Source organism: Lingula anatina, chromosome 3, assembly GCF_051362555.1.
Source record: "Lingula anatina isolate TDL-2025a chromosome 3, LinAna3.0, whole genome shotgun sequence".
Lineage (NCBI taxonomy): Eukaryota > Metazoa > Brachiopoda > Lingulata > Lingulida > Lingulidae > Lingula > Lingula anatina.
Window position 1 is genome coordinate 16425537 of NC_141769.1, and position 23233 is coordinate 16448769.

Below are 23233 nucleotides of genomic sequence, written 5' to 3' on the forward strand. Positions count from 1 at the left end.
CTATTTTTTGACACTTTATTACACAATTACAGGTTTACCATCTTTTTTATATAATCAACTAACAATATTGTTAAGATGCAGAAAATGTCAAAAGAACACCTTTACATATCTAATTAGTTCACAGATGAGATTGTTAACATGCCTAAGAATTAAATCAAAGGAAAAAACACTTATATACAAAAAAGGCATAACTTCACCAGAACTGAACCAATAGAGCTAATTTTCGAACTCCATCTGTATTTCAGTAAGACTGATCACCCCTGTAAATTTCAAGACAATTGGCCAATTGATTTTCCTTGAAATGCGTTATCGGTATTGCATACATGCTAAAAAAAGTAAAAAAAAAACAGCATAACTTCCATAAAATTGGTCCAATCACGCTGATTTTCAAACTTGACCTGTGTATTATGAATAGTCATCAGTTCTGTAAGTTTCAAGCCAAAAGGTAAAACGGTTTTTCACTTATCGTGTTATCAGTGTTGCATATATGCTTAAAAAAAATGAAAAAAGAGCATAACTTCCATAAAAATGCCCCGATCATGCTGATTTTCGAACTTGACCTGCGTATTATGTATATTCATTAGTTCCATAAGTTTCAAGCCAAAAGGTAAAACGGTTTTTCACTTATCGTGTTATCGGTGTTGCATATATGCTGAAAAAAGTGAAAAAACAGCATAACTTCCATATAGATGGCCATATCATGCTGATTTTCGAACTTGACCTGCATATTATGAAAGCTCATCAGTTCTGTAAGTTTCAAGCCAAAAGGTAAAACGGTTTTTCACTTATCATGTTATCGGTGGTCAAAGTGCACGGCGACGACGACAGACGCAGGTGATGGCTATATGTACAGACACATCTGTGTCTGTACATAAAAAGAGATTTTGAAATATTTTCAAATACGCACGATATTCCTGTAAGAACGAGCTAAGCGATTTGTCAGATTTAAAGTAGAGACAACACTAAAAAACGCACTCTTCTTTATTACCAAACTGTCTCTTGGCATATTTAGAGAGAGAGAGAGAGAGAGAGAGAGAGAGAGAGAGCAAGTGCAAATTTCCCTGAAATTTTCCTTTTTTGCCCCAAAAGTTCACTCCTCGTGTTCATATTTGCAGGGCCACCCAATTAAATACTGGATACTATCAAAGTTTTCAAGTGAATATAGACCCGCCACCTGCCCCGGCAATCTCTTTTGAATTCTTTATTTTAAATGCCCACGTCTTACGCTTCAAATTAAATTTTTTTCTCACGTTGATACACCTATTTCAGATTCCAATTAGCAATAAACATGGTAGTTGCTCAATCAAATAAAGGCACATATTTCTTCTAGCACTTTTTTGATAGTGCATCAATTCCTGAGTTGCCACAGACCAACAAAGACAATGCAACTTCATATTGAATGTTACATTTATTGTCGAATTGTATACATATTCTCGATGATCAACCTCTAAAATCACCGTTATGATATCATTTCGGGATAATGGACATGAAAAATCTAAACACAAAAATATAAAAGGACTCTTCCAATGATTCGTTAAGTATGATGTATGTACACTCTAGGTGAAAGTCCTTCATCAAGAAAAGAGGTAGAAGAGTTTCATTTCTTTTTTTTAAACTTTTTAAAGAAAGAGTATGATCGCTTAGTTAAACATTGTATTGTATTGTATTTACAACAACGCCCTTTATCCAAGATCACCTTCTAATTTGAGAACAACTGGTGGTTGATATACATACAAAGATCTGAAAAAAATATCCTTTACAAAAATGGCAAGCCTATTTTATACAGGCTTGACACGAAACTTCTCAGTAAGTTTTATTTGTAATATTTTACTTTCAACCAAGTCCTCTTTCTATTCAATATTTCCCTCTTTTACTTCTAGAATCTCCCTCTTCACCCATTTTCTTTCTCTTCTGGATAATATTTTGAATTTTCTGCCATTCACGATCTAATTCTGCTTTCTCATCCTTGGGCCCGGCGCGTCTTGTCTTCCTGCCGTCTGCCATTTTGACTCCATATTGGAAAGCAGCCCTGGAGTTGAAACGATTACCAATGTTCACAAAACCAGACCACAGAATCACACTTATATTCAAACAAATGTTTCATAACACTATTTAAGAAAGCAAGTGATTTAATCAATTATTAAAAAGACCAAAAAAGCAATTAATAAAAGAACTTGAGACGATCACCAATGTTCACAAAACCAGACCACAGAGTCACACTTTTATTCAAACAAATGTTTCATAACACCATTTGAGAAAGCAAATGATTTAATCAATTATTAAAAAGACCAAAAATGCAATTAATAAAAGAACTTGAGACGATCACTAATGTTCACAAAACCAGACCACGAAATCAAACTTAAATTCCAACTAATGTGAGTGATTTAATCAATGAGTATAAAAAAGCATTCAGAAAATTAAAAACTTACTTTGGAAGAGCCTCCTTGTTAGCCATGTAGTCACTGTACTCCTCCTGTGTGTCAAAGTCCCAGCGTCCCACTGGCCCCTTCTTGTTACCCATGTCCATCTTGGTGTAGTCTACTTCATCATCAGAGTCAGCAATGGCATCGTCTGCTTCCTCCATACTACAATAGATCATAGATAATTTGGCACATTTCTTCCAAATTGTGGAAATGTACTGTAAACAAAATTTCAAGGAGAAAGCTTTCTGTGCAATAACATCTACATTTATGACTCTTATAACATATACCCATCGAACTGTTAGGATTTAGTAATGCAGTATCAAAAACATTCTTGAGTAATATCGATTAACATTTGTATTTTTGAGAATGAAATTAAGACAGAGACTGAGTAAGAGATGTCAAGAGACAGCAAAACAAAGAGAGAAAGAGAGAGCGAGTGAGCTTGTACATCCGTCTTACCCTGGATAACATTCAGCATAACTATCAATTTCTGTCTTCCTTTTCAGTTTTTTCAGCAACTCTCCTCCTTGTTTCACCCTGAAACAAAACGAAGTCCCTCGGTCCATAAAAGTCATAATGCAGAAAGAAGTATGTGTAAAAACAGCTTGCTTATCAAAAGTTTAACATTTGATATTGTCATTGTTGACCTTTCTACACCTTGACAGATGATGGCTGCATGAAACATTATGAGCAGGCGATGTATACATGTATAAATACACAGAAATTTAACAAGCAACTACAAACAAACAAAAATAATATTTAAATAATAACAAATAAATAAATTATTAAATAATAAAAGTATCAAAAAAGAATTTGTCTTACGGTTTTGTATCTGGACCCAGTCCTGCAGTTCTCCCCAGTCCAGCCTCACGCTCCAGGTCTGCAGGAGCCCAACCCTGAATACAGTAATAAAACCACATTAAGGCAATGCTAATTTGTCCCACTTATGTTTGGGGTAGGGCTAACACTCGACAATTTAGCCAAAATGCTAAAACCTACCTAAATTGGCTAAACAAAAAGGGCTCGATTTGACTTGTTTTAGTCAAATTATAACCATTTGGACAACAGATAAACAACAAAGTAGCAATTTGGCTAAGGGAAAAAAATGCTAGCACTACAACAGTATGTGAATATACAAGTTCTGCAAAGAGTCATATATGTTTCATCTAATAAAAAAGTCATTACGCAAAATTTGATTTAGTAAGATAAACAATTGGTAACTGTAGTTAGCTGAGCTGTGAAACTAGCCTTTTGTTATGTGAAAAGATGTTATACCTTCGAGAATTTCTCATTTATTGATTTCACCAGTTCTTTTGCTGATTCTGGACCCTTTTCTCTTTCCTCTTCCTGTAAGGACAAAACAAATGTTTTACTACCAAGTACCGAGGTTAAGTACATCAATAATAAATTGAAAGTCTGTGAGCTTTGAAACTGTCATTAACTGTATATCATATGCATATGAAGCAATAATCTTGTCTGAGTTCTTCACAGAAAATCTTACAAAGCCTAGGCAACTTTTAGTTGAATCAGAGAAAAATCCCTGACCACTACACAAATTTGTACAATAAACTCACTTCTTCAAGTGGTTTCTCAAAGTAATTTCTCTTCTTGTCTCTGTCCCTTCCTCTGTCTCTGTCATGTCCTCTATCTCGGTCTCCGCGGTCTCTGCCACGCTCGCGGTCACGGTCGTGATCTCTGTCTCTGCGTTCTCTACAAAATGTACACAGGGTTTTCATCATAGTACAGTAAGACAACTGCTGACATGAAAATCAGCCTCATAACACATTTTTGTTGATAAATTTATTCTTGCATCTCTGTATAAAACCAGCAGTATCTGTAATAGTCATGGTAAAATTCATTCAAAACTTTGGCTGTGTAAAATAAAACAAATTTGAAAAGTGTATTTTCTTTGCCATTCGAACAGATTTGCTAGTTATACTGTGACACTCAACATTCAAAAGCAAACAAGACCCAAGTAAGTGGTTTTTCTGCCATGAGTAATTAACAGCCAATGCTTTAAAAAGTAAACAGTTTTATTTTTCTCTACCTGTCTCTATCTCTATCCCGATCTCTATCCCGGTCTCTATCCCTGTCCCTGTCTCTGTCCCGTCTATCACGTTCTTTCTTTTCCTTTGCTGAGGTATAAGCTGGATTGTAATCACCAATGTCTCCATAGATACTGTAAAGGAGTAAAAGTATTTTGAAGATCTGAAGATTACAAATGTTATCTCCTAAATAATATGATATTATTGAAAACTTATAATTTATGTGCCTTATTTTCTTTTAACATTAGCATGCAATGGTTGAAAAGCAACATAAAAGACTCAAATCCTTTAAGCATATTCAAAATAATGAATGGAATGAACATATCTATAAAAAGAAGGAAACTTAACTAAAGAATTCTTTTATTTTGTCAAAATATATTACTTTAATGATGCAATCATCTGAATAATATGCTTACTTATCATCAGCACCTTGCAGCTTCTCCTTTACCTTCTCCTCCTTAATTTTTCCTGCAAAAATATCAATGTGTGCATGTCAACCAATAATCACAAACAATAAGGATGTGGGATGACCTCCTCTCTCTCTCTGCATCATAAGAAATGGAACAATTGATACAGAAAATACCTAGTGCATTACGATCAAACAGATCTCCTTTATTATTAATTCAGTGATTGTCTTTGGTTTGTCAGTACATGGTTCTATAAGACATAACTAAGCTTCTTCATTAAATATTGCCTTTACATCACTTTCACCTTTTTCTTTCAGTTTCTTTTTCTTGTCCCTCCTTCCTTGCCTCAAATAGGACAGAATCTGAGTTAGTTTGTTGATGACAATGTCATTGGTGGTCAGAGTAGTGGTGGACTGAAACATAATACAAAATGTCTCAAGGTTTATATAAGTAAAAAAAAAACAAACAAACTGAGATAACAGTTATGTTTGGCTGAGGCGTGGGCATACATTGCCAAAGGAGGAAAGTATGTCACTGTGTCAGAAAATAATGAAGAGGTGGGGAGGGGGGGGGGGGATTTTTCATTGAAATAGTCCATGCCTCCCAACCATGACCCTGGGGAGAGGAGGGGGGGGAGAGGTTAGTGGAAAGAAAACCATTTTTAAAATCCCTGCTGTCGAAGGATACCCTGTTACCTCTACATTGGGGCAGTCAGCTTTGCTCCTGATGAGGGTGGTGGGGATGTCTGTCTCTGCATACTCGTCCTCAACGTCTACAACATATGCCATACGCTTGGGACCAAACAATTCATTCCTCTCTGGGGCTTTCTGCTTGAACAGGACTCGGAAAATATTTCTGGCTGAAAATATGAAAACATATCATAAGTGCATAGTTTAATCTTTGAAGACTTTCAAGAAAATATCATACTGGGTTGGTAAAGAATATTTTAGTCCAGTTTAAGATCGGTGTTAAATATGTCTTACCTATTGGTGTCTTCAGCTCCACTTTTTCCTCTTCAGATGTCTCTTCCCTGTGAAAACATTAGAATAAATGGCGTTACACAAGGCATTCATGTGGACCTATCACCAATATCTTCTTTATACTGAACAAGGAGAGTCTGAGTAACCTTGACTTCTTCCACAAATATAACTTCAGTTGGGGAACTAGACAGTGTTAATACATTACAATGCCAACAATACAATGCCAACAATATATACAATTTTCATGGGTAAAGTATTCCAACCCGAACCCATTCCAACCAGAATGCCAGTATTAATATCATTTTAAGAAGTTGCAACAATGAAACTAAACTCTAGTGCAATTTTATTTATTCCTTATTCTTCTCCACTGTCAACTAGGCAAGAAGACAGTCTATAGAACAAAGAACAATCTGCCCTTACTTTGCCTGCACCAACATGTCGTCCAGCACTGCTTCATCTTCTTGTTCTTTGCTGGAAATCTCTGCTCGCACCTGTATTTATATACAAACATCTCATCATCATAGCACTCGGAATCATTGCCACCTGTTTACAACTTGTCTCAGGTTACAGATAATTGGAATGGTGTTTGAAATAACCACTGACCTACAACACCAAAGCAAATTACAGTCCAGCCAATACAAAAATAGACCCAATGGGCTGAGGTCAGTGATTCTTTAGCCAGGTAACTGACCCACTGGACATAAAAATCCTTCTGAAGTCAAAGCCTTGAGAAAGGTTATAATTGTACCTGATGCACATTATCATCTGGTGGACTTGTTCTAGCAAAGTTGAGTTAACCCAAAAAGACACGTATCAATATGTTAAGTACCTTGTCCAGAAGAGCATAATCTAGCCCTTTCACCAAATGTGTGTGTTCCATATCTCCTCCAAGGTATTTGGACTCCTGGATGGCCTGCTTTCTTCTCTCTGCATAGCTTTCTCCTCTACAAGAACAAAAAGGTATTCACATAAAATATATTTCCATTTCTTTACCCCCCCCCCCCTTTTGGAAAAACAATGTGTATTACAGAAATTCAGGGCCCAGTTTTATAAAGGACGTTTAGCACTAACCAGTGTTTAACTCTAACCGGACCTAAATAGTCTGTTAGTAAAATGACCTTTAAATAATTATCTAATCCAGTTAAACACTGGCCAGTTAACTAATTGGCTGTTTTCCGTCAGAAGACTGTATATAAAACACAATTTAACCATCTTTTAGTTAATGGGTGTTAGGGGAATTTATCCACTGGTTAGGCTTATCCATTGGTAAGTGCTAAACGTCCTTTATAAAACTGGGCCCTGAATGTTAAATAATTCCTGTGTATATATATATATATATATATATATATATATAAAAGCTGATTCTCTATGAAGTATTTGGACATTAAACTTACGCCTTAGCATCAGGTGCCACTGCCCTGTAGTCAGCGGTGGTGCTGATCATTTCTGGCTCCTGGTACTCTGATTTTCCGTCTCTTCTCTCAGCTGCCTGAAAACAGAGGTTCATCAACTTATATGTACCTATGGATGTCAATTGACCGTGGCGATGCTTTAATCAGTTTTTTTTTGTGAAATATGAGTACTTTTTTCAAGAAGATATCATATAATGCACTACCACCCTCTGGAGCATCAAAAAGAGGCGTTCTGGCATATATTGCTCAGATAACAGTATAACTTCACTGGTGAATTTAGAATTTTTTAAGACAAAAAGCGGGACAGGAAGGATTTATAACTGATACACACAATGCCGTTGTGAACTTAAGTTTGGACCTCTTGTTATCCAAATTTTCATGGACAAAATCTGTTCAGTCTCTTCATACTTGATTACCAATCTCTGTCCAGAGTGTGGGCTTTTACCCAAAGTCCCCGAAGTCCAGTATTTTATCAAATATTTTAAAGTTCTGTAATAGTGGTATCTGTGGGAATAAAAATATTTACCCTGTCTCTGTACTTGCTGGCCAACTCTTTCTGTCTTTCTTCTTCCATCTTCTTTAGCTTGGCATAGTACCTGAGAATGACAGTTCAGAGATGTGAAGCAGGTTGCAAGGAATATAGCACCTTAATATGGTACTTCAGAGACATGACATGAGCAATATTACTTGTCAAGATGATAATGATTACCTTCCAATCATATCATATCATAACCCATGAAACATCCAAATAACAAAGCAGTTATTTATTTCTCTCTTCTGCAAAATAATTTCTATCATCCTGTAACCAGTTAACAAATATGCTACATATGATGAAACTAAAAAAAAATGTGAGTAAGATCAAAACAAGAAGGACGATTAGGGGATGTCAAAGTACGATCAAAACGAGGAGGGCAATAAGGGGATATATCAAAGGGTGTTGAAAAAATCATAACTTACAGCTTTTTCTTCTTTCTCCTCACTGCGGGGTCACTTTCTTCTTCTATGCTTTTTGGGCTGAAATTTTGAAAAATAAATATAGTAAATACTTAAGTCAGATAACAGCAATATAACAACATTTGATGTTATCTTGGAAGACAGTAATGATGTTGTCTACAGTCATCTCAATCATAAGCTTTCACAGGGTGATTTTCATTATTTATTCATCACTTATTATCTTTTTGCCCAGCATGTATGTATCCCTAGAATAAGTGTACATGATAGTCCTTATGGCAGAGCAACTTACCTCTCCCATGTTAGTAGTACTAAGAAGTGATTTTTTTTTAGAATGCACACAATTTTGATGCAATAACACTTAAGTCTGAGGTCTTTGTAGGTGGCCTATGTTCCCATATTAAGGGAAAATCAGTAAGTAAGAAATGAACACTGGAGTATGACCTATGCCAAAATCTTCTTTGTTTTTACCCAACATCATTTTCAACATTACAAGCATGACATAACTTACAGTTTAGGCATCTTATCTGCCATAGCAGCCGAGGACTGTGAGGAGGAAGAGGAGCCCATGCCTGGTACCCTGGGAGTCATCATCAGCTTACGAAAGTCTTCGTTGGTCAATGGATGACTGAAAGCATATACAATTATAAGTACACTGCCACAGGAATTGTAATTTGACTCTCAGGGTGCATTAACATAATACTTCTTTGGTCATTAATTACTGAAAGCAATTATCAGCTCACTTATTTTAACTATTAAAAATCAACAATGCATGGAAAAAAATAATAAAAGATGCCTCTAGTCTAGACTCTACTACCCCCACACACACACACACACCACCACAGAGTTAAACAATTTACTTACGCGTCTTCCTCCTCTTCCTGCAACTGCCCCATGTTAGGTGGAGGCAGCGGATTTGAAAATATCTCCGTATCTCCTTAAAGGGAACGAAAAATTGATTAGGTGATACGAAGTAAATGCTAACAAAATACATGTATTTTCCACTTCTTAACTTTAGTTGCACTAGTATAGTGGGGTATAGTGGCCTTAGCAGAGAGAGAGAGAGAGAGAGAGAGAGAGAGAGAGAGAGAGAGAGAGAGAGAGAGAGAGAGAGAGAGAGAGAGATCAATGTACTCACTTTCTGGCATCTTTACAAAGACTTCCTTTGCAAAATTAAGAAATCAAAAGAAGTATTTAAGTCTTAATTCTGACTTCTGATAGAACCACTCTTTCGGCTGATGTGCCTGCTGCAGTTGCTCACGTGTATTCTCGTTTCTTGCGAGATGTGATGCCGATTTCTGATTGGACATTCTCTACAAAAGGTGGCAGTGCTTTAAAACATTGGCGGTTGTTTAGGAATATTTCTCTGCTGCTCGATATTTTTGGAATACAGCTGAAAGAGAATGTCATTTCCTAAGGCAAAAACAAAGCGTTTCAATGATGTTAACAGTAAGTGTGCATTGCTTTGTAAAACACAAACATTCTGTCCAAAAAGTGATTTACTGCCCTTCAAACTGTTCCACATAATTTCAAGCCGCTTTGCGCGGTGTAAAATTATCTTATGGCCCAAACTGGCCAAAGCAGAAACAGTGGCCAGTAACTAAAAAAATAATAATAAAATAACAAACATTTGCTAGCCCGGTGTGGGTCCAGTGTTTATGTCTTAGACTGCATAAATAAGAATGAAGTTGTTTGTTTTTTTTTTAATTAGCCATTTTAATATTTTTAATTGATTTGTTGAATCTACATACAATTTCTCTTTCAGACAATTGTATCTACAGACTGTTGTTTAAAGGTTGTAATCATGTCAAAAGAATGAAACTTTAAAATGTCAAAATTGAAGCCTGGTTATATGTAGGGAACCCATGATTGCCAATTGCTGCTGGAGAAGAAAATGTTTAAATAATGTGATTTTTTTTAAGCGAGTAATTCTGCTATATTTTAAATCTCTTCCAGATGCTGCCCCAGGTCCTGGTGCATATGATCCCAATTTGCATGAAAAAGTAAAAGGTTGTGCACCTATTCATGATGGCAGATTTAAAACCCCCAAAGGTATAAGTTTGTATTCTACTGTAAATATATCTATACATGATGTACTGAAACCCATGTAAGTTTTAGGTTTGTCACAATATAGTGAAAATTAAAATAAAAATTGAATATCTAATCTTTAATTTTAAGCTATATAATATAAACTGTATGCTTAATCATTGGTTTCCATAAAAGATTTTATGTACTAGTAGATTTTCATAACTACATCATTTTACATTTTATATTTCTTTTATTCTCTATATATCAGATGTGATTCCTGGACCTGGAGCCTTTGATAGCAGCACCTGCAGCATAGGGACGCCAGCCAAGAAACTCTTTGGTGGACTTGGCAGTGTAAGATTAGCAGACTATATGACACAGGATTGGGTGGGATACAAAGCAATATAATCACTTCGACAAATTCCCCTTCAGTGTATTACCAAATGGTCACCTACTGCTTTATCTTTCATACCACTTCTCTTTGCCTTATCATTAAGATTGTTCATGGTTCAGATGAATTGTATTTACTGTCCTTTTAGTGATAGTAACCACTTTGGGTAAGTTTCACACTTGTCACAAGAGCATCATCATGTTAAATGCTCCCAGGTTGTTGGGTATTATCCTGGCTTGTCTTGGAACAGCTGTATGTTTTCTTGGCAGATTTATTTTAGTAACAAATACTTCAATATCCGGGTTAGGAAAGTAATTATTCCTGTCCAGTAAAAAAAAAGTTGTAACATATCTGTGTAACTGTTAAATCCTGACAACTGTCACTTCAGTCATGTTTATTGTCTACTTGCTTTGAAAGGCATACTCAGAATACTAGCCCATGAATAGTGAATGCTTACATTTTTATGATGTTAAGAAAAAGATGTTAGTTCTTTAATTATTGTGGTTCTTGTAATGGCTATGACTATGCAAATTTATTTAATTTTCAACTTTCTGATTTGACATATGAACTTAACATGAATGAGTAACATTTTTACTGTGCTTTTCATTTCAGAGCAAGAAAAGTTTTTCTGTACAAGATCTTTCTAAACAAAGAGACCTGGAGAGAGAGGTGAGTATTGGGTTTCTTGTCCTTATAAAACAACCCAAACATGCTGTTTCGTATTGCAATATTTATTTTCAGTATTGCATCATCATATCTGTCGGTTTGTCTCTTAAAGAATGATACATGCTTATGAGTACATATGAAATGAAATTCTACTATATTCTCACTGATAAGGAATTTAATAACGGATCAGATATTAAGTGCTTTAATAACCCAATGAGGTTTTTTGCAGTTTGTTAATTTATTAATAATTTATATATTTATCAAAATCTTTTATTCTCCTCAGTGTCTAATAGTAGACTAGACTTTTGTTATACTAGTCCAGGACTGAAGGCAAAGAAAGCAGTGAGCTTTGAATCTAAATTTGTCCAGGGTCTAAAGCTGTAATTCTCTCAGTGGGGTCAACTAAAGGGCTGTAAAGGTCCACTTCAGAAATGTGACCCCTTAAGACCTGGCATCCCTATTATTTTACCTAGTCGCAAGTATTTGCAAATTTCAAATCCATAAGGCTTACAACTATATTCTCAGTACTATGTTTTCTTAATATAATTGACATAAAATGGTTGTTATTGGAAATTTCAGATTAAAAAACTTCTCAAGGAGAGGGCGACACAAGACAAGACGCTGGCAAATAAGGAGGAGGAGATAACTCGTCTGGACGGGAAACTTCAGGCAGCGTATAAAGACAAGAGTGGGTTGCAAGCTCAGGTGGCAGTGTTAGAAAAGGAGCTGAAGGAAGTAAACAAGGGAAATGAGATTCTTAAAGCTAAGGTTAGTTAGGAGTTATGTTAATGTTCCATTCAGTCGTGATATTAAATAGATGTTGAATTGCACAGTCAAACAGGAGAGTATGCACACACATTGGGTGTTTAATGCTTTTTGAAATTTGTAAGCAAAATACTTGATAATGTTGTGAAAAAATCTCATGCACTTGGGTGTACACAGATACATGCACACCATTTTGATAACTGTATTTGAGTAAGACTGATAATGCAATTTATCACTTGGCTATTCTTTTACTATGCTGCCTTTTCCAGGTTAATGCAAGTGACAGTTCCAACAAGCGCCAGCACACTTTGAAGGATGAGCTGACCAGTCTGCATGTCCAGTTGTCCAAGAAGGACCAAGAGGTCGCTGACCTGCAGAATGACCTCGATGTGATGACCAAAACAATGCAGGCAGATCTTGAGGCTTCTCGGGCAAATGTGGCTGCCTTAGAAGAAAGGAATAGGGCATTAGGTCAGTAGCACTTATGTTTCATTTATTCATTTATTTATTTTTTTTTTTATTTTTGACTTCTATCACAGATTCACTTTTCATTGGCAAATGAAGCGGCATGAATCATTTTTCATGTGGCAGTGTCTTGAAAAACTAATATTCAGTGAAGAGATCGAGAAAACTTATTTATTTAAGGAACCGTAATAATTGTTTCAAATGAAAATTTTGGTTGTTGCAAAAAATCGTCATTACAGTGAATTCAGAGAATATCTTTATTAACAGATATTGTTATTATTATTTATTGATTTGTTATTCATATTATTATTATTTCTTTTTACTTAAGAATTAGAGACATTTTTGATAGCACTGTATCTTTTGAATAAAATTACTATCTATCCTGAGAAAAAAATTAACCCAAATAAATGCCTGCCTTTTTAGAGCAGTCCAATGAAGAAATTATGGCACACTCTGTAGAGATAGAGGAACAAGTAACTCAGCTACACAGTAAGTAAATCTCTCTCTCTCTCTCTCTCTCTCTCTCTCTCTCTCTCTCTCTCTCTCTCTCTCTCTCTCTCTCTCTCTCTCTCTCTCTCTCTCTTACATTTATTTTTTGTGCACACCACTTGCTTTGCTTCACATCTGCATCTTCTCTTTGTGCTGAGGATAAAATGTATCTCATCCTGTGTTTCAGTTGTCTCAGACAAACTCCGGGCAGAAAACCTCAGTCTTCAGCAGCAGTTGGCCCAAGCCTGCCTTGGCATTCAGGTAAAGCTGGGTTGGAAGGTGGAGAATACCACATTGACACTTCAAGTTTATTCACAAAGTTCTTCAGTGATAGTGAATTAAGACAATGAAAATTATAGCACTAAATTATAGCTGTGCTTAATGAGTTTGTAAACTCTTAACCTAGCAAGTCATAGCAGGAATTTTCTGTCTGTCTTTACCAGTTAAGATTTATAGGCTAAAAAAAAAAAAACCTTTGTTTCATAGGAACTCCAAAGGGAAGTAGAGACAGTTGTGGCAGACTCGAAGAGAAAGATCCAAGATCTCAGCCTGCAGTTGGAGAGGGAGAGGGCACTGGCACATCGCCTTACCCTCACACAAGAGAATCTCAACAGTAAAGAACAATGTAACGAGAAGCTGCAGGAATATAGGTACGTAGGTGTGCATGCTTCACTACAGGTGAGGTCCTATGAAGTGCCAGATTTGACAACTGGATATAATTTTATGTCCTTAAAATACATATTACTCCATTTAAAAGGCATTTTGCACTAAGCAACAGTCACTAAAGAACCTGATTGCCAGGTTGCTAAAATGTGCAGGATTTTATTTCTGCCATATTTGTGACAGCTTGTCAAATATATGACTTTGTATTCACTTTGATGAAGCCCCAAATTTATTTATTTTATTTTATTAAGGATTGGTCTGTTTTTCAACAGGGATTCCTTGCTGGACAAAATAGAGTACCTGGAGTCCAAGACACATCAACTCCAAATGCAGAAGATGGAGGATGAAGAGATTATAAGGTGAGCTCGGTGGACTGATCTTGAAGTTCTTGTGAATAATTGATTGTTTGCTTTTAAATGTAACCCTTGTAAACTCTCAACCAGCCTGATCCTCATCTACTTAAAATAAGAAATCGTATCATGGTTTGAAAATGACCTGTTTTTAGAATAATATGATGTTGCAAATATATATTTGATATTTACTAGATGATTTGGCAAATAATAAGTCTCTTCTTTTATTGTGATTTTTGTTTATTTTTAAGTTTAAATTTTGTTGTTTTTCCCCCCATTTAGATCTCTGAAGGGAGAGGTCTTTGTTAATGAAGATTATCTAAAACAAGAAGAGGAATCTCTGAATGATGCTGCTGCTGAATTGAAGAGTTTGAGGAAGGAAGTTGCAGACTTAAAGGCGTAAGTATGCCCTGTTAATCCAAGTCTGCAATTACCACTGAACTTCAACCTTTGTTTGGAGAAAGACCAGCCCTTACATTCTCAGGACTTTGCAGGAGCAACTGTTTTAAGATGTAAGTGAATATAACAGAGCCTCACCATCAATTAGTTGTCAGACAAGAACTGTGGTACAAAATGCCTTTGAAGTTAACTAGTACCAGGCACACACATGGCTGAAGTCCCAGACATTATCATTGATTATCTATTTTTGACTTCATAGTTCAGTATCATGATTGAAATATTGTCATAATTTTCTATCTGTGTACCTTGGAGAAACTGAAGATGATGGTCAAGTAAGTGAAGTAAGAGTATTCACTGATTTTCTATTTAGTTGTTTGTATTGTGTAATACATTTCAGGTCAGAGGCATTGCTGAACCACAATATCAGAGCCATCACTGACAAATATCAGCTACTAGAGAAAGACTTAGGTGAGGTTGCTCAGACTTCTGAATAACAATAGCTTATTTCAAAAAAGCTCAATCAGAAAGTTGAATGTTTTATATTTATACTGTAAAAACAGTTTAATATTGAAATGTGCAAGAATTATACCATTCAAATGGTTAAATATAATTAAATTATATGCATAAATAAAGTACTTGACATAAAAGCATAAATTTATAATGCAATATGGAATTAATGAGGCCTTAAAAATTCAATTTTCAACTAGGGCATTATTTTGTTATCACTAATATTCCTAAAACGACCTCTCTCTTCCCCCCCCCCCCCCCCCCCCTCTCCCTCGGGGTTATAAGTGGGGTATCTCTTACAGTAGTTGATACTCTCTTCTCATTCTGTTTTCTGTTGCCTACAGAGACCGTGGACAAGGAGTCTGCCAGGACAGAGTCCACTCTTAGGGCAGAGCTGGCCACCACAAAGGCACACCTTGAACATGTGAAGGAGGAGAGAGAGACCTACAAAAAGAACAATATGGATGCTCTGAGGCAGTTCCATCATGAACAGGTTAGAAATAAGAGACTGGTTTGGGTTGGATTTCATTTCATTTAATTTTATTTATTTTTTTATTATAACCAAGATCTATTTCTGCACTGTGAACTTTTTTGCACTTTGTCATTTCTTGTAACACCTGCTATAGCATAATTGGAATCACAACTGTAATAGGTACTTGCTCAGTAGCAAGGAGGAAGCAAAAAGTCCAGAGACTTCACAAAATGATATTTTTGAACTTTCAGTATTGCAAAAACTTCATTAGTGGCTTAAATACAATAGTGCTTGTTTGTATTTATAATTATGTTGTAAATTTTCCTAAAACATTTGATATGGTTGCACATTTTAAGATTGTTGATGGATCAAAACCTAAAACTGAAGCTAGTACAGAAGCTTTTTGCTATATAAAGGCCTGATGATCATTGTGTGACATTTGCAGGAAGAGAAAGAGCAATCACAGCAAGAGCTTCAATCACTGGAGAAAAAGCATGAAGCTTTACAAAAAGAAATGGAAGAACTTCAAGCCATGCACTGTAACCTAGAGTCCACAATGAAGAGTCAGGCAGTAGCTTTAGAGTCTTTGACCCAAGAGAAAATGAAGCTGGAAGATGCAGTGGTTTCTATGAAAAAGGAGCTGACAAGTGCTATTGAGGAGCACAATGCAGAGAGCAGACAGCTTCAGGAGAACCTGACGGAAAAATACCTCAGCATAGCTCAGCTGGAAGAAGACTTGCAGAAACTTAAGACGCATGCCAGTGAGCTGGAATTGGTCAAGGTGGAACTGGAAGCAAAACTGGTCGAAGCCTATGGAGAGCTGGAGACCATTATTGACCAGAATGAATCTGAGGAACATGATCTGCAGGAAGAGGTGATGGCAGCAACATGTGTTAATAATAATAATCATAGTCTCAGTATCTGTTTATATTATATCAGTATGGAAGTTAGTTTTCAGTAGTTGCTTTACATATGAAAATGATCAAAAGCCTCACTTATTCTAATATATTAATAATTTTCAGAACTTTTAAATCGACACATTTAATAGGCATTACCAACAAAATATTCTGTAGAAGTTAAAGAACTCATTTTGTTGACATGAAGCACACAATATCTGCATTCCATTTAATGTCTTGTTATGTGTGTGCCACAGATCACCAGGTGCAAGAGCAGGATACAACACCTTGAGTTGGATCACACCTCCAGGGCAGCGGAGGCCAGTGACCTCAAGGGCAAGTGCGCTGACCTGGCCGACCTTGTGGACAGTCTGAAGACTGGCAATAGGACCCTGAAGGACACGTGTGCAGGACTAGAGGAGGAACTTGTGCAGTCGAAAGCCCTGGTTGCTGAAATGGAAGGAAAAGTGAGACAGTGCGAGGAGGAGATTGTGTCGGCGAGAAAGGAGGTGCAGGATAAGACAACAGAGGAGAAGCAGCTTGAGGAGAAGATTCAGGAGAAGGAAGGCCTGGTGGAAAGGTTGAAGACTGATGTGAAGAGGTCAGTTCTTTGGATGGGATTTTTTAATTTCAAAATTTAAGCATTAAACTGATATTCTACATACTTAAATGAGTTAGTGTGCATTTTATATGAGGTTTCTGACATTTTTTTAAAAATTTGGCATGCCAATCTGTTTCTAGAAAACAAGAGAAGATTGACAGCCTTTTGGAGATGAATGAAAAGATGGCCAACAAGTTGGGAGAACAGAGCAAAGCTGCAGCACAGAGAAGTAAACTACAGGAAGAACTAGAAAGGTAGATTTAGTTAAGAAACTGAAAACCTTTATAACAACACATATGACAATAATGTATAATTTAATTGTGAAATTGACTGGATTTTTGGCACTTTTGAGGGATCTTTCTCTGTTGCTTTTCTGTTGATTTAATCGTTTTTTTTTTTTTTTGTTTTTTTTTTATTTAGTTTACACCACGTTGACAAATTAATGCATTTGTAATATTTTTGGAGTTGATTTCTTTGCTAAAAAAAAGGAAATATCATGCCAGAGACATAAGGTAAACATTGTCTTCTGGTTAATTTTGAATAATGTTATGCTGAACTGTTGCCAGGTGATCTCTTTCTGTGAACCTGTCATTATTTTTTCATATTAAATGGTCTGATTTTTAAATTTGAAGTCTTCAAACATGCTTATTTTGTTTATATGCTTGTTTAATTTTTTTACACAGTGTAAAATCCCAATATGAAGGAAAGGTAGCCAGTTTGCAGTCAGAGTTGGAGCAGTCACGTGCCGAGTGTGAAGCGGCCAACGTACGGTGCGATGAGGTTGCGGAGGAGCTGAAGACGCAGTATTCTTCGCTGGAGGAGAGGAGCAGCAAGACACAGGAGGAGTACAGCAGGAGGCTGGTGGAGACACAGAAAAGACTCTCCATGATGCACACAGAGTTTTGCAAGTAGGTGTTGATGAATATGTGTGTTTGTTTTGGCTTGTGGATGTGTATGTGTTGCATATGTAATGTGGGTGTATATGTGACTGCATATCTGTGCGAGAGTGTACGTATGTAGGTGTTTTGTATGTATTTGTTTGTGTATGTATTTGGGTTGTCTCTTCCTGTGTATCTGCTTATAATGCTCATTTGTCAGTGCGGGGGTTAAGCATGTTTACCTACTGTTATGTGCTGGGGGGGGGTGAATGCATGTGTGTGTATGTGCTTGACATTTGTGTGTGTGAGAGAGAGAGAGAGAGTGCATTTTTATAAATGTTCATGTCCTGTATGTTGTATCTGCATGTGGGGTTGAACATATGTTGTGTGTGTGTGGGTACATGATATTATAAGATCATATAATATGGTCAGCTTGTTCTGAATTTTTATCAGCGTCTTTTGTCTGCTTCTTTTGTTAGGTTCAAGGCAGATAGAGAGGAAAAAATCAGCAAGCTTGAAGAAACAATTCTTAATCAGAGAACAGAATTCAGTGCCCAGATGGAAGAATTGAGGTCTGAGATGCAGAATGACCAACAGAGTGACCACACAGAGGAGCTGACCTACTGGACAGAGGAGGCTCACAGGTAGGGAATGAACTGGACTTTTCTTCTACTTGTGATTTGTGTTTAAGCCAAACAGAGAGTCCAACTTTGTTAGCCTGTTTTGAATTTGTTAAACGCATGATTAAATGTTGAATTCAATTTGGCAAAAGTGGTAATAAGTGCATTCTTTGTAGCTAGATTCAGGTAATCTTGAGCTTTAATTAAAAAAATGTCATCCCAGGCTAAGGTAAATTTGAAGGAATATATGTATTTGCCTAAATTGCAGGGATTTACTGCATTTTTACTTGATATAAAATGTAATGTAAAAGATGAAACATTTGAACAGGTCAAATAATAAAGAGAGAGAGGTGGAAGATTTTGCAGTACAGATTATGTTTTCACCCCTGTTTGTCTGTTTGTTTGTCCGTCTGTCATCAACATAACTCAAAAAGTTTTGGACCGATTTTGATGAAACTTTCAGGAACTGTCAGAAGTGGGCCAAGAAAGAGATTATTAGTTTTTGGTGGTGATCCGGATCAGTAATCAATCAATAATCAATAGTCAAAAAACTAAGTTATGGACCGATTTTGATGAAACTTTCAGGAACTGTCAGAAGTGGGCTAAGGAACAGATGATTAGTTTTTGGTGGTGATCCGGATCAGTAATCAATCAAGAATCAATATTCGAAAATATCGAAAATTTAGGGGTGAAACAGCATTGGATGGAGACTTTGCTGCCTTGGCGGAGGTCTGCGCTCTGAGTGCTTTTCTAGTTGTCTCTGTAATGAAATCAGTCTTAAAAGGTAGATATTAAAAAATAATGTCAAGGAAATATGTATTGCAAAGTCAGACAACTGTTTGATTTTGGTTGAATTTTTTTTTTTCAGGTGGCAAGTCAAGTTTGAAGAGTTACAGAAAAAAGTGTTGCCCTTTCAGGTAATGATAATTGTCTTTGTAAGGTGCCATGACTCACTTATTTTCTCTTTCTCCTCCCAAATAGAGTTCTTCTCATGGCATTTTTAGATCTTTTTTCTTTGTGAATCTCTGGACTTGATTAAAACTTTATGACCTGACATGTCTCTGTTTCCATGCCCAATGAGATGTCTTGCCCATTAACAGCAAGTAGTTCATAGATTGTGCTGTGGCAAATATAGTGGCCATAGTTTTGGCATTTTCATGGTAAGCAGGAAAACTGGCAGCAGCAATTTACGTGATGTCCAATATAAAATCATACACTGCATATGTATTATATAATTCACAATGACAAGTGCTTAATTATTTTTGCAAAGGGACCCTTTAATTTTTTAAATAGATTATAGGTAGTTGTGTACGATCAAACTCATGATAAATTAAAATAATCTTTAGGAGCAGCTGGATATGTATGAGGCTGAGAGACAAGCTCTACAAGGACAAAATAAGGATGCTTTCCAGGAAATTGATAAACTGGGGAAGGAGTACGCCCGTCTGCTTGGGCATCAGAACCAAAAACAGAAGATAAGGCATGTTGTGAAGATGAAAGAAGAAAATACTCATCTGAAGCAGGTAATTCAGGAGCAGGTTTATCTTTAAAATCTATCAAAATGTGATTTTTGAATTATTAACCTTATAATATTATAATATATCATAAAATATGATATGATAAAGTATGATGTTATGAATGTGTTAAATTGATATGCAAGTTAACACAGGATTTATTGGGTTTAATTTAATTTGGTCAGCAGTAATAAAACTTTGAAAAATGGTTGCAATTGAAAAGGTTTATGATGGTTGCAAAATCATGTGATTGTGGATGGGCAGGCCCACTTTGTGTGGGCGACAGCATGACCTATTTAAATGAGCTATTTAACTTCTATCAGTGTCTAATCTTGTCATTATTCTTCTTTATGTAGGAAATAGGAAAACTCAGAGAAGAAAAACTGAAACACCAGAAAACTGTCCAAAGACTAGAGGAAAGGTTGGCTGCTGTTGAAGGCAAAAAGCGTTTTGACCCTAGTAAAGCTTTTTCACATGCGAAGGAAAACCAAATGCCGGCAAGGACACCTTTAAAAGATGGTAAGGTGTTTTTTATTTGGTGATGTTTGTGGATTTTTTTTTTAATCATGGAGCCAAACAAAAAGGTACAGACTGAGGCAAAATATGAGATAACACTGTTAGTTAAGAAACAAGTACTTATTTTCCCAAACTTGAGAGCCTAAATTTAGACAAGTTTAACGGCTAGGTAGAACGTATTTGCATGGATAGCTTCATTTCCTGATGAAGATGCTATATACTCTATATGACATAGACACTGGTATATTAGAGGTCAGCAGCAATGTGTATACCAGCAGTTGATGGGAAAAAATTACTGCGTTATTTTACACATCCCATCTTGACAAAGTTCAATATCCTGTTTTATATTTTCATGAAAATGTTCTTCAAATTTATATATAGCTTAGATGAATGAAATAGTGTAATTTCATACAAATACTATTATGCTTAGGATTAAAAAATAAACATTTTATGTTAAAATTCAGGACTTGACTTTTTTTATCTTTTGCAGGGAACAAGAGATGACATTGCCGAGTTAGATAGAAGAAGCTTCTTATGGGCAGCAAAAAAAAAATAATAATAATAATAATAATGGATGGTTGACTAGTATTGAAAGTACACAAGAACATATTATGCTCATTAAAACTTGGTTGTCATCTCCAAAGATTTGACACAAAGTAAATATAATCTGCCAATGGAGGGTATAAGCATAGAGGAATATGTAATAACTCTAACAAACTAGGTGATGCTGTACATTTTAGTCATTTGAGACTGTGGTTCATGAAATGTTTCTACTTTTTAAATATATGTCTCTTTTAAAATGTTACCAGGGACTTATGATAAGTTAGTTCATTGTAGGAAGTTATATTGATATGCAGTCCTTGAAAAAAATGTTCTTGAAAAGAGTTACCATGATCTTAATCTGGTTAGTTTTTCAATGTGGGTTTGCTTTTTATGAATTTGGTAAAGCATAACAGATATAGTGACATTGGGAAGATACTCAGGGTGATTGTAATTCAGCAGAGGAGAAAGAGAGGGGGGCAGTTTGATGTGAAGGAAGATCTTTTCTGCAGAAGCAACTTAACACACACACTAGACTGTCAATTTTATGTTGGCCAATATTTTTTAAGGTGTTACCAAAGTGCAGAAAAGGAGATATTTCTGAAGAAACTTCAATTTCAAAAAAAAAAAAAAAAACATTACTATGTCCAAATTATGGTATGTGTTCATGGGCCACTCAAGAGAAACTTGAAAAAAAACCTGATTGGAAAAGGTCCTAGAATTTATTCCATTATGTCTGATTACTGGTGAGTTGGTACATATTTATTAATCCATGCTTGTATGAAATTAGATATTCAGCATGTAGGGTACAACTTTTAGAAATGTGTTTTTTATTTATTTATTTAACTTGTGAAATTTTGACAGCAGGATCCGCTAGTAAACTCCAATTTTGTATGCCATTTGAGAGGGTCTTGATGTCAGAGGAAAACCTGGCTTCATGTCATCATGTTCTCCAGTCAGCTTCTCAACAATGAAGTACTTTTCACCACTAATTTAATATTAATGTCAGATATAGTTTCCACATTTTAGTGCAGCTTCTTATGAAAGTTAAAATTGAATTCATAAGGTTCTTTGATCTTTTTCATGACTTATAGTAATAGATATATGTGTGTGTGAACATCGTAAGTGTCATATTTTGTCATGCGAATAAATGTGATTACTGACTAAAAACCATATTGTTTTTATGAAAATTAGTTTTTATTAAGAAATTTTGCAAAATCAGATGCATAGCATATTTTCATAGATTTTCATGACCAGACGTGAGATTTTTCCAGAATGCAGCATTCCATGTTTTTTAATTCAATTCTGAGGTGGCCCTGGCCTCCTGGCCGTTTAGGTATTGGGTCCCATGTTCATTTTTTTTTTTTAACCTAGGCTCATGTCTGATGATTATTTTATTCATCGTGCTGCCAATGTAGAGCTAAAGGCACCTAGGGTTCACTTCCTAAAAATTACACACAAGTGCTTCCACAGGCCTACCCAACTACCAGACTTGGCACATAAGGATCCTGAATTAACCAGTATATTGGACCACACTACCCATTTTAAGGTGTGTGACAGGTGGGGTTACAATTTACATGTGGGGTGAGTTCATTCCATCTGAGGGGTAACAGGTAGGTCTAATCCATTTTATCTGAGGGGCGACAGGTCGGAGTAGTCCATTTCATTTGAGGGTTGACAGGTAGGGTAAATCCATTTCATCTGAGGGGTGACAAGTGGGTCGAGTCCATTCCATTTGAGGAGTGGCAGGTTGGGCAAATCTATTCATTTTAGGGGTGACAGATGGGGTGAGTCCATTCCTTCTGAGGGATGACAGGTGGACCAAATCCATTTGATCTGGGGCAAGTCCATTCAATTTGAGGGCTGACAGGTGGGGTGAGTTGACTCCATTTGACTTGAGGGGTGATAGGTGGAGAGAGTCCATTCCATCTGAGGGGTGACAGGTGGGGGAACCATTTAATTTGAGGAAGCCTTATAATACTGGTACAAAAACTATATAAATTAACATATTTTAAACTATATTTGATAATATTGTGCTAGCAAAGATTTCAGGGGATATAAACTTGTATTATACAAAAATAGGCATATATTAATTTTTTTAATTTGCTTTTCCACAAATAAAAATGTAACATTTTTGTCTGCACATGTGAGACTGAGTGGAAATAAACTAGGTCACAAAATTAAATCAAAGGATCAATTTATTTCCAATATTAATTCAAAAAGACATTTCAAATATATCAGAATAGCAGATTAAC

At 36.0% G+C, this 23233-nt stretch overlaps 2 protein-coding genes across 2 annotated transcripts; one reads left to right on the top strand and one right to left on the bottom strand.

Annotated features, from left to right (window-relative positions):
* Positions 1 to 1389: 1389 nt before the first annotated feature.
* LOC106159548 (protein Red) lies at positions 1390 to 9517 on the bottom strand. The gene is made up of 19 exons (XM_013535856.2): positions 9357 to 9517; positions 9083 to 9155; positions 8730 to 8846; positions 8225 to 8281; positions 7794 to 7863; positions 7250 to 7344; positions 6685 to 6799; positions 6276 to 6346; positions 5859 to 5905; positions 5571 to 5734; positions 5180 to 5288; positions 4885 to 4936; positions 4471 to 4602; positions 3998 to 4133; positions 3699 to 3770; positions 3246 to 3319; positions 2883 to 2960; positions 2430 to 2585; positions 1390 to 2029 (listed from the first exon to the last, which is right to left on the bottom strand). The coding sequence occupies exons 1-19, from the start codon at positions 9364 to 9366 to the stop codon at positions 1855 to 1857; spliced, it is 1803 nt and encodes a 600-aa protein (XP_013391310.1). The 5' UTR covers positions 9367 to 9517; the 3' UTR covers positions 1390 to 1854.
* Positions 9506 to 22148, top strand: LOC106159516 (uncharacterized). Its single transcript, XM_013535817.2, has 22 exons — positions 9506 to 9667; positions 10175 to 10270; positions 10515 to 10600; positions 11250 to 11306; positions 11883 to 12071; positions 12338 to 12539; positions 12957 to 13022; positions 13210 to 13283; positions 13509 to 13672; positions 13958 to 14044; positions 14318 to 14434; positions 14832 to 14902; positions 15286 to 15434; positions 15859 to 16287; positions 16567 to 16910; positions 17051 to 17164; positions 17594 to 17818; positions 18268 to 18432; positions 19277 to 19325; positions 19755 to 19931; positions 20279 to 20441; positions 20929 to 22148. Exons 1-22 carry the CDS (start codon positions 9622 to 9624, stop codon positions 20940 to 20942), a joined length of 3084 nt encoding a protein of 1027 aa, XP_013391271.2. The 5' UTR covers positions 9506 to 9621; the 3' UTR covers positions 20943 to 22148.
* Positions 22149 to 23233: the final 1085 nt, after the last annotated feature.

Coding starts and splice junctions, on each gene's coding strand:
- LOC106159548 (XM_013535856.2), bottom strand. Junction 5,289..5,570: donor CTGACTGCCCCAATGTAGAG/GTAACAGGGTAT, acceptor ATTATGTTTCAG/TCCACCACTACTCTGACCAC. Junction 2,030..2,429: donor AACAAGGAGGCTCTTCCAAA/GTAAGTTTTTAA, acceptor TTTCAACTCCAG/GGCTGCTTTCCAATATGGAG.
- LOC106159516 (XM_013535817.2), top strand. CDS start 9,622: ATGTCATTTCCTAAGGCAAAAACAAAGCGTTTCAATGATGTTAACA. Junction 12,072..12,337: donor ATGAGATTCTTAAAGCTAAG/GTTAGTTAGGAG, acceptor TGCCTTTTCCAG/GTTAATGCAAGTGACAGTTC. Junction 19,326..19,754: donor AAAAAGTGTTGCCCTTTCAG/GTAATGATAATT, acceptor AATAATCTTTAG/GAGCAGCTGGATATGTATGA.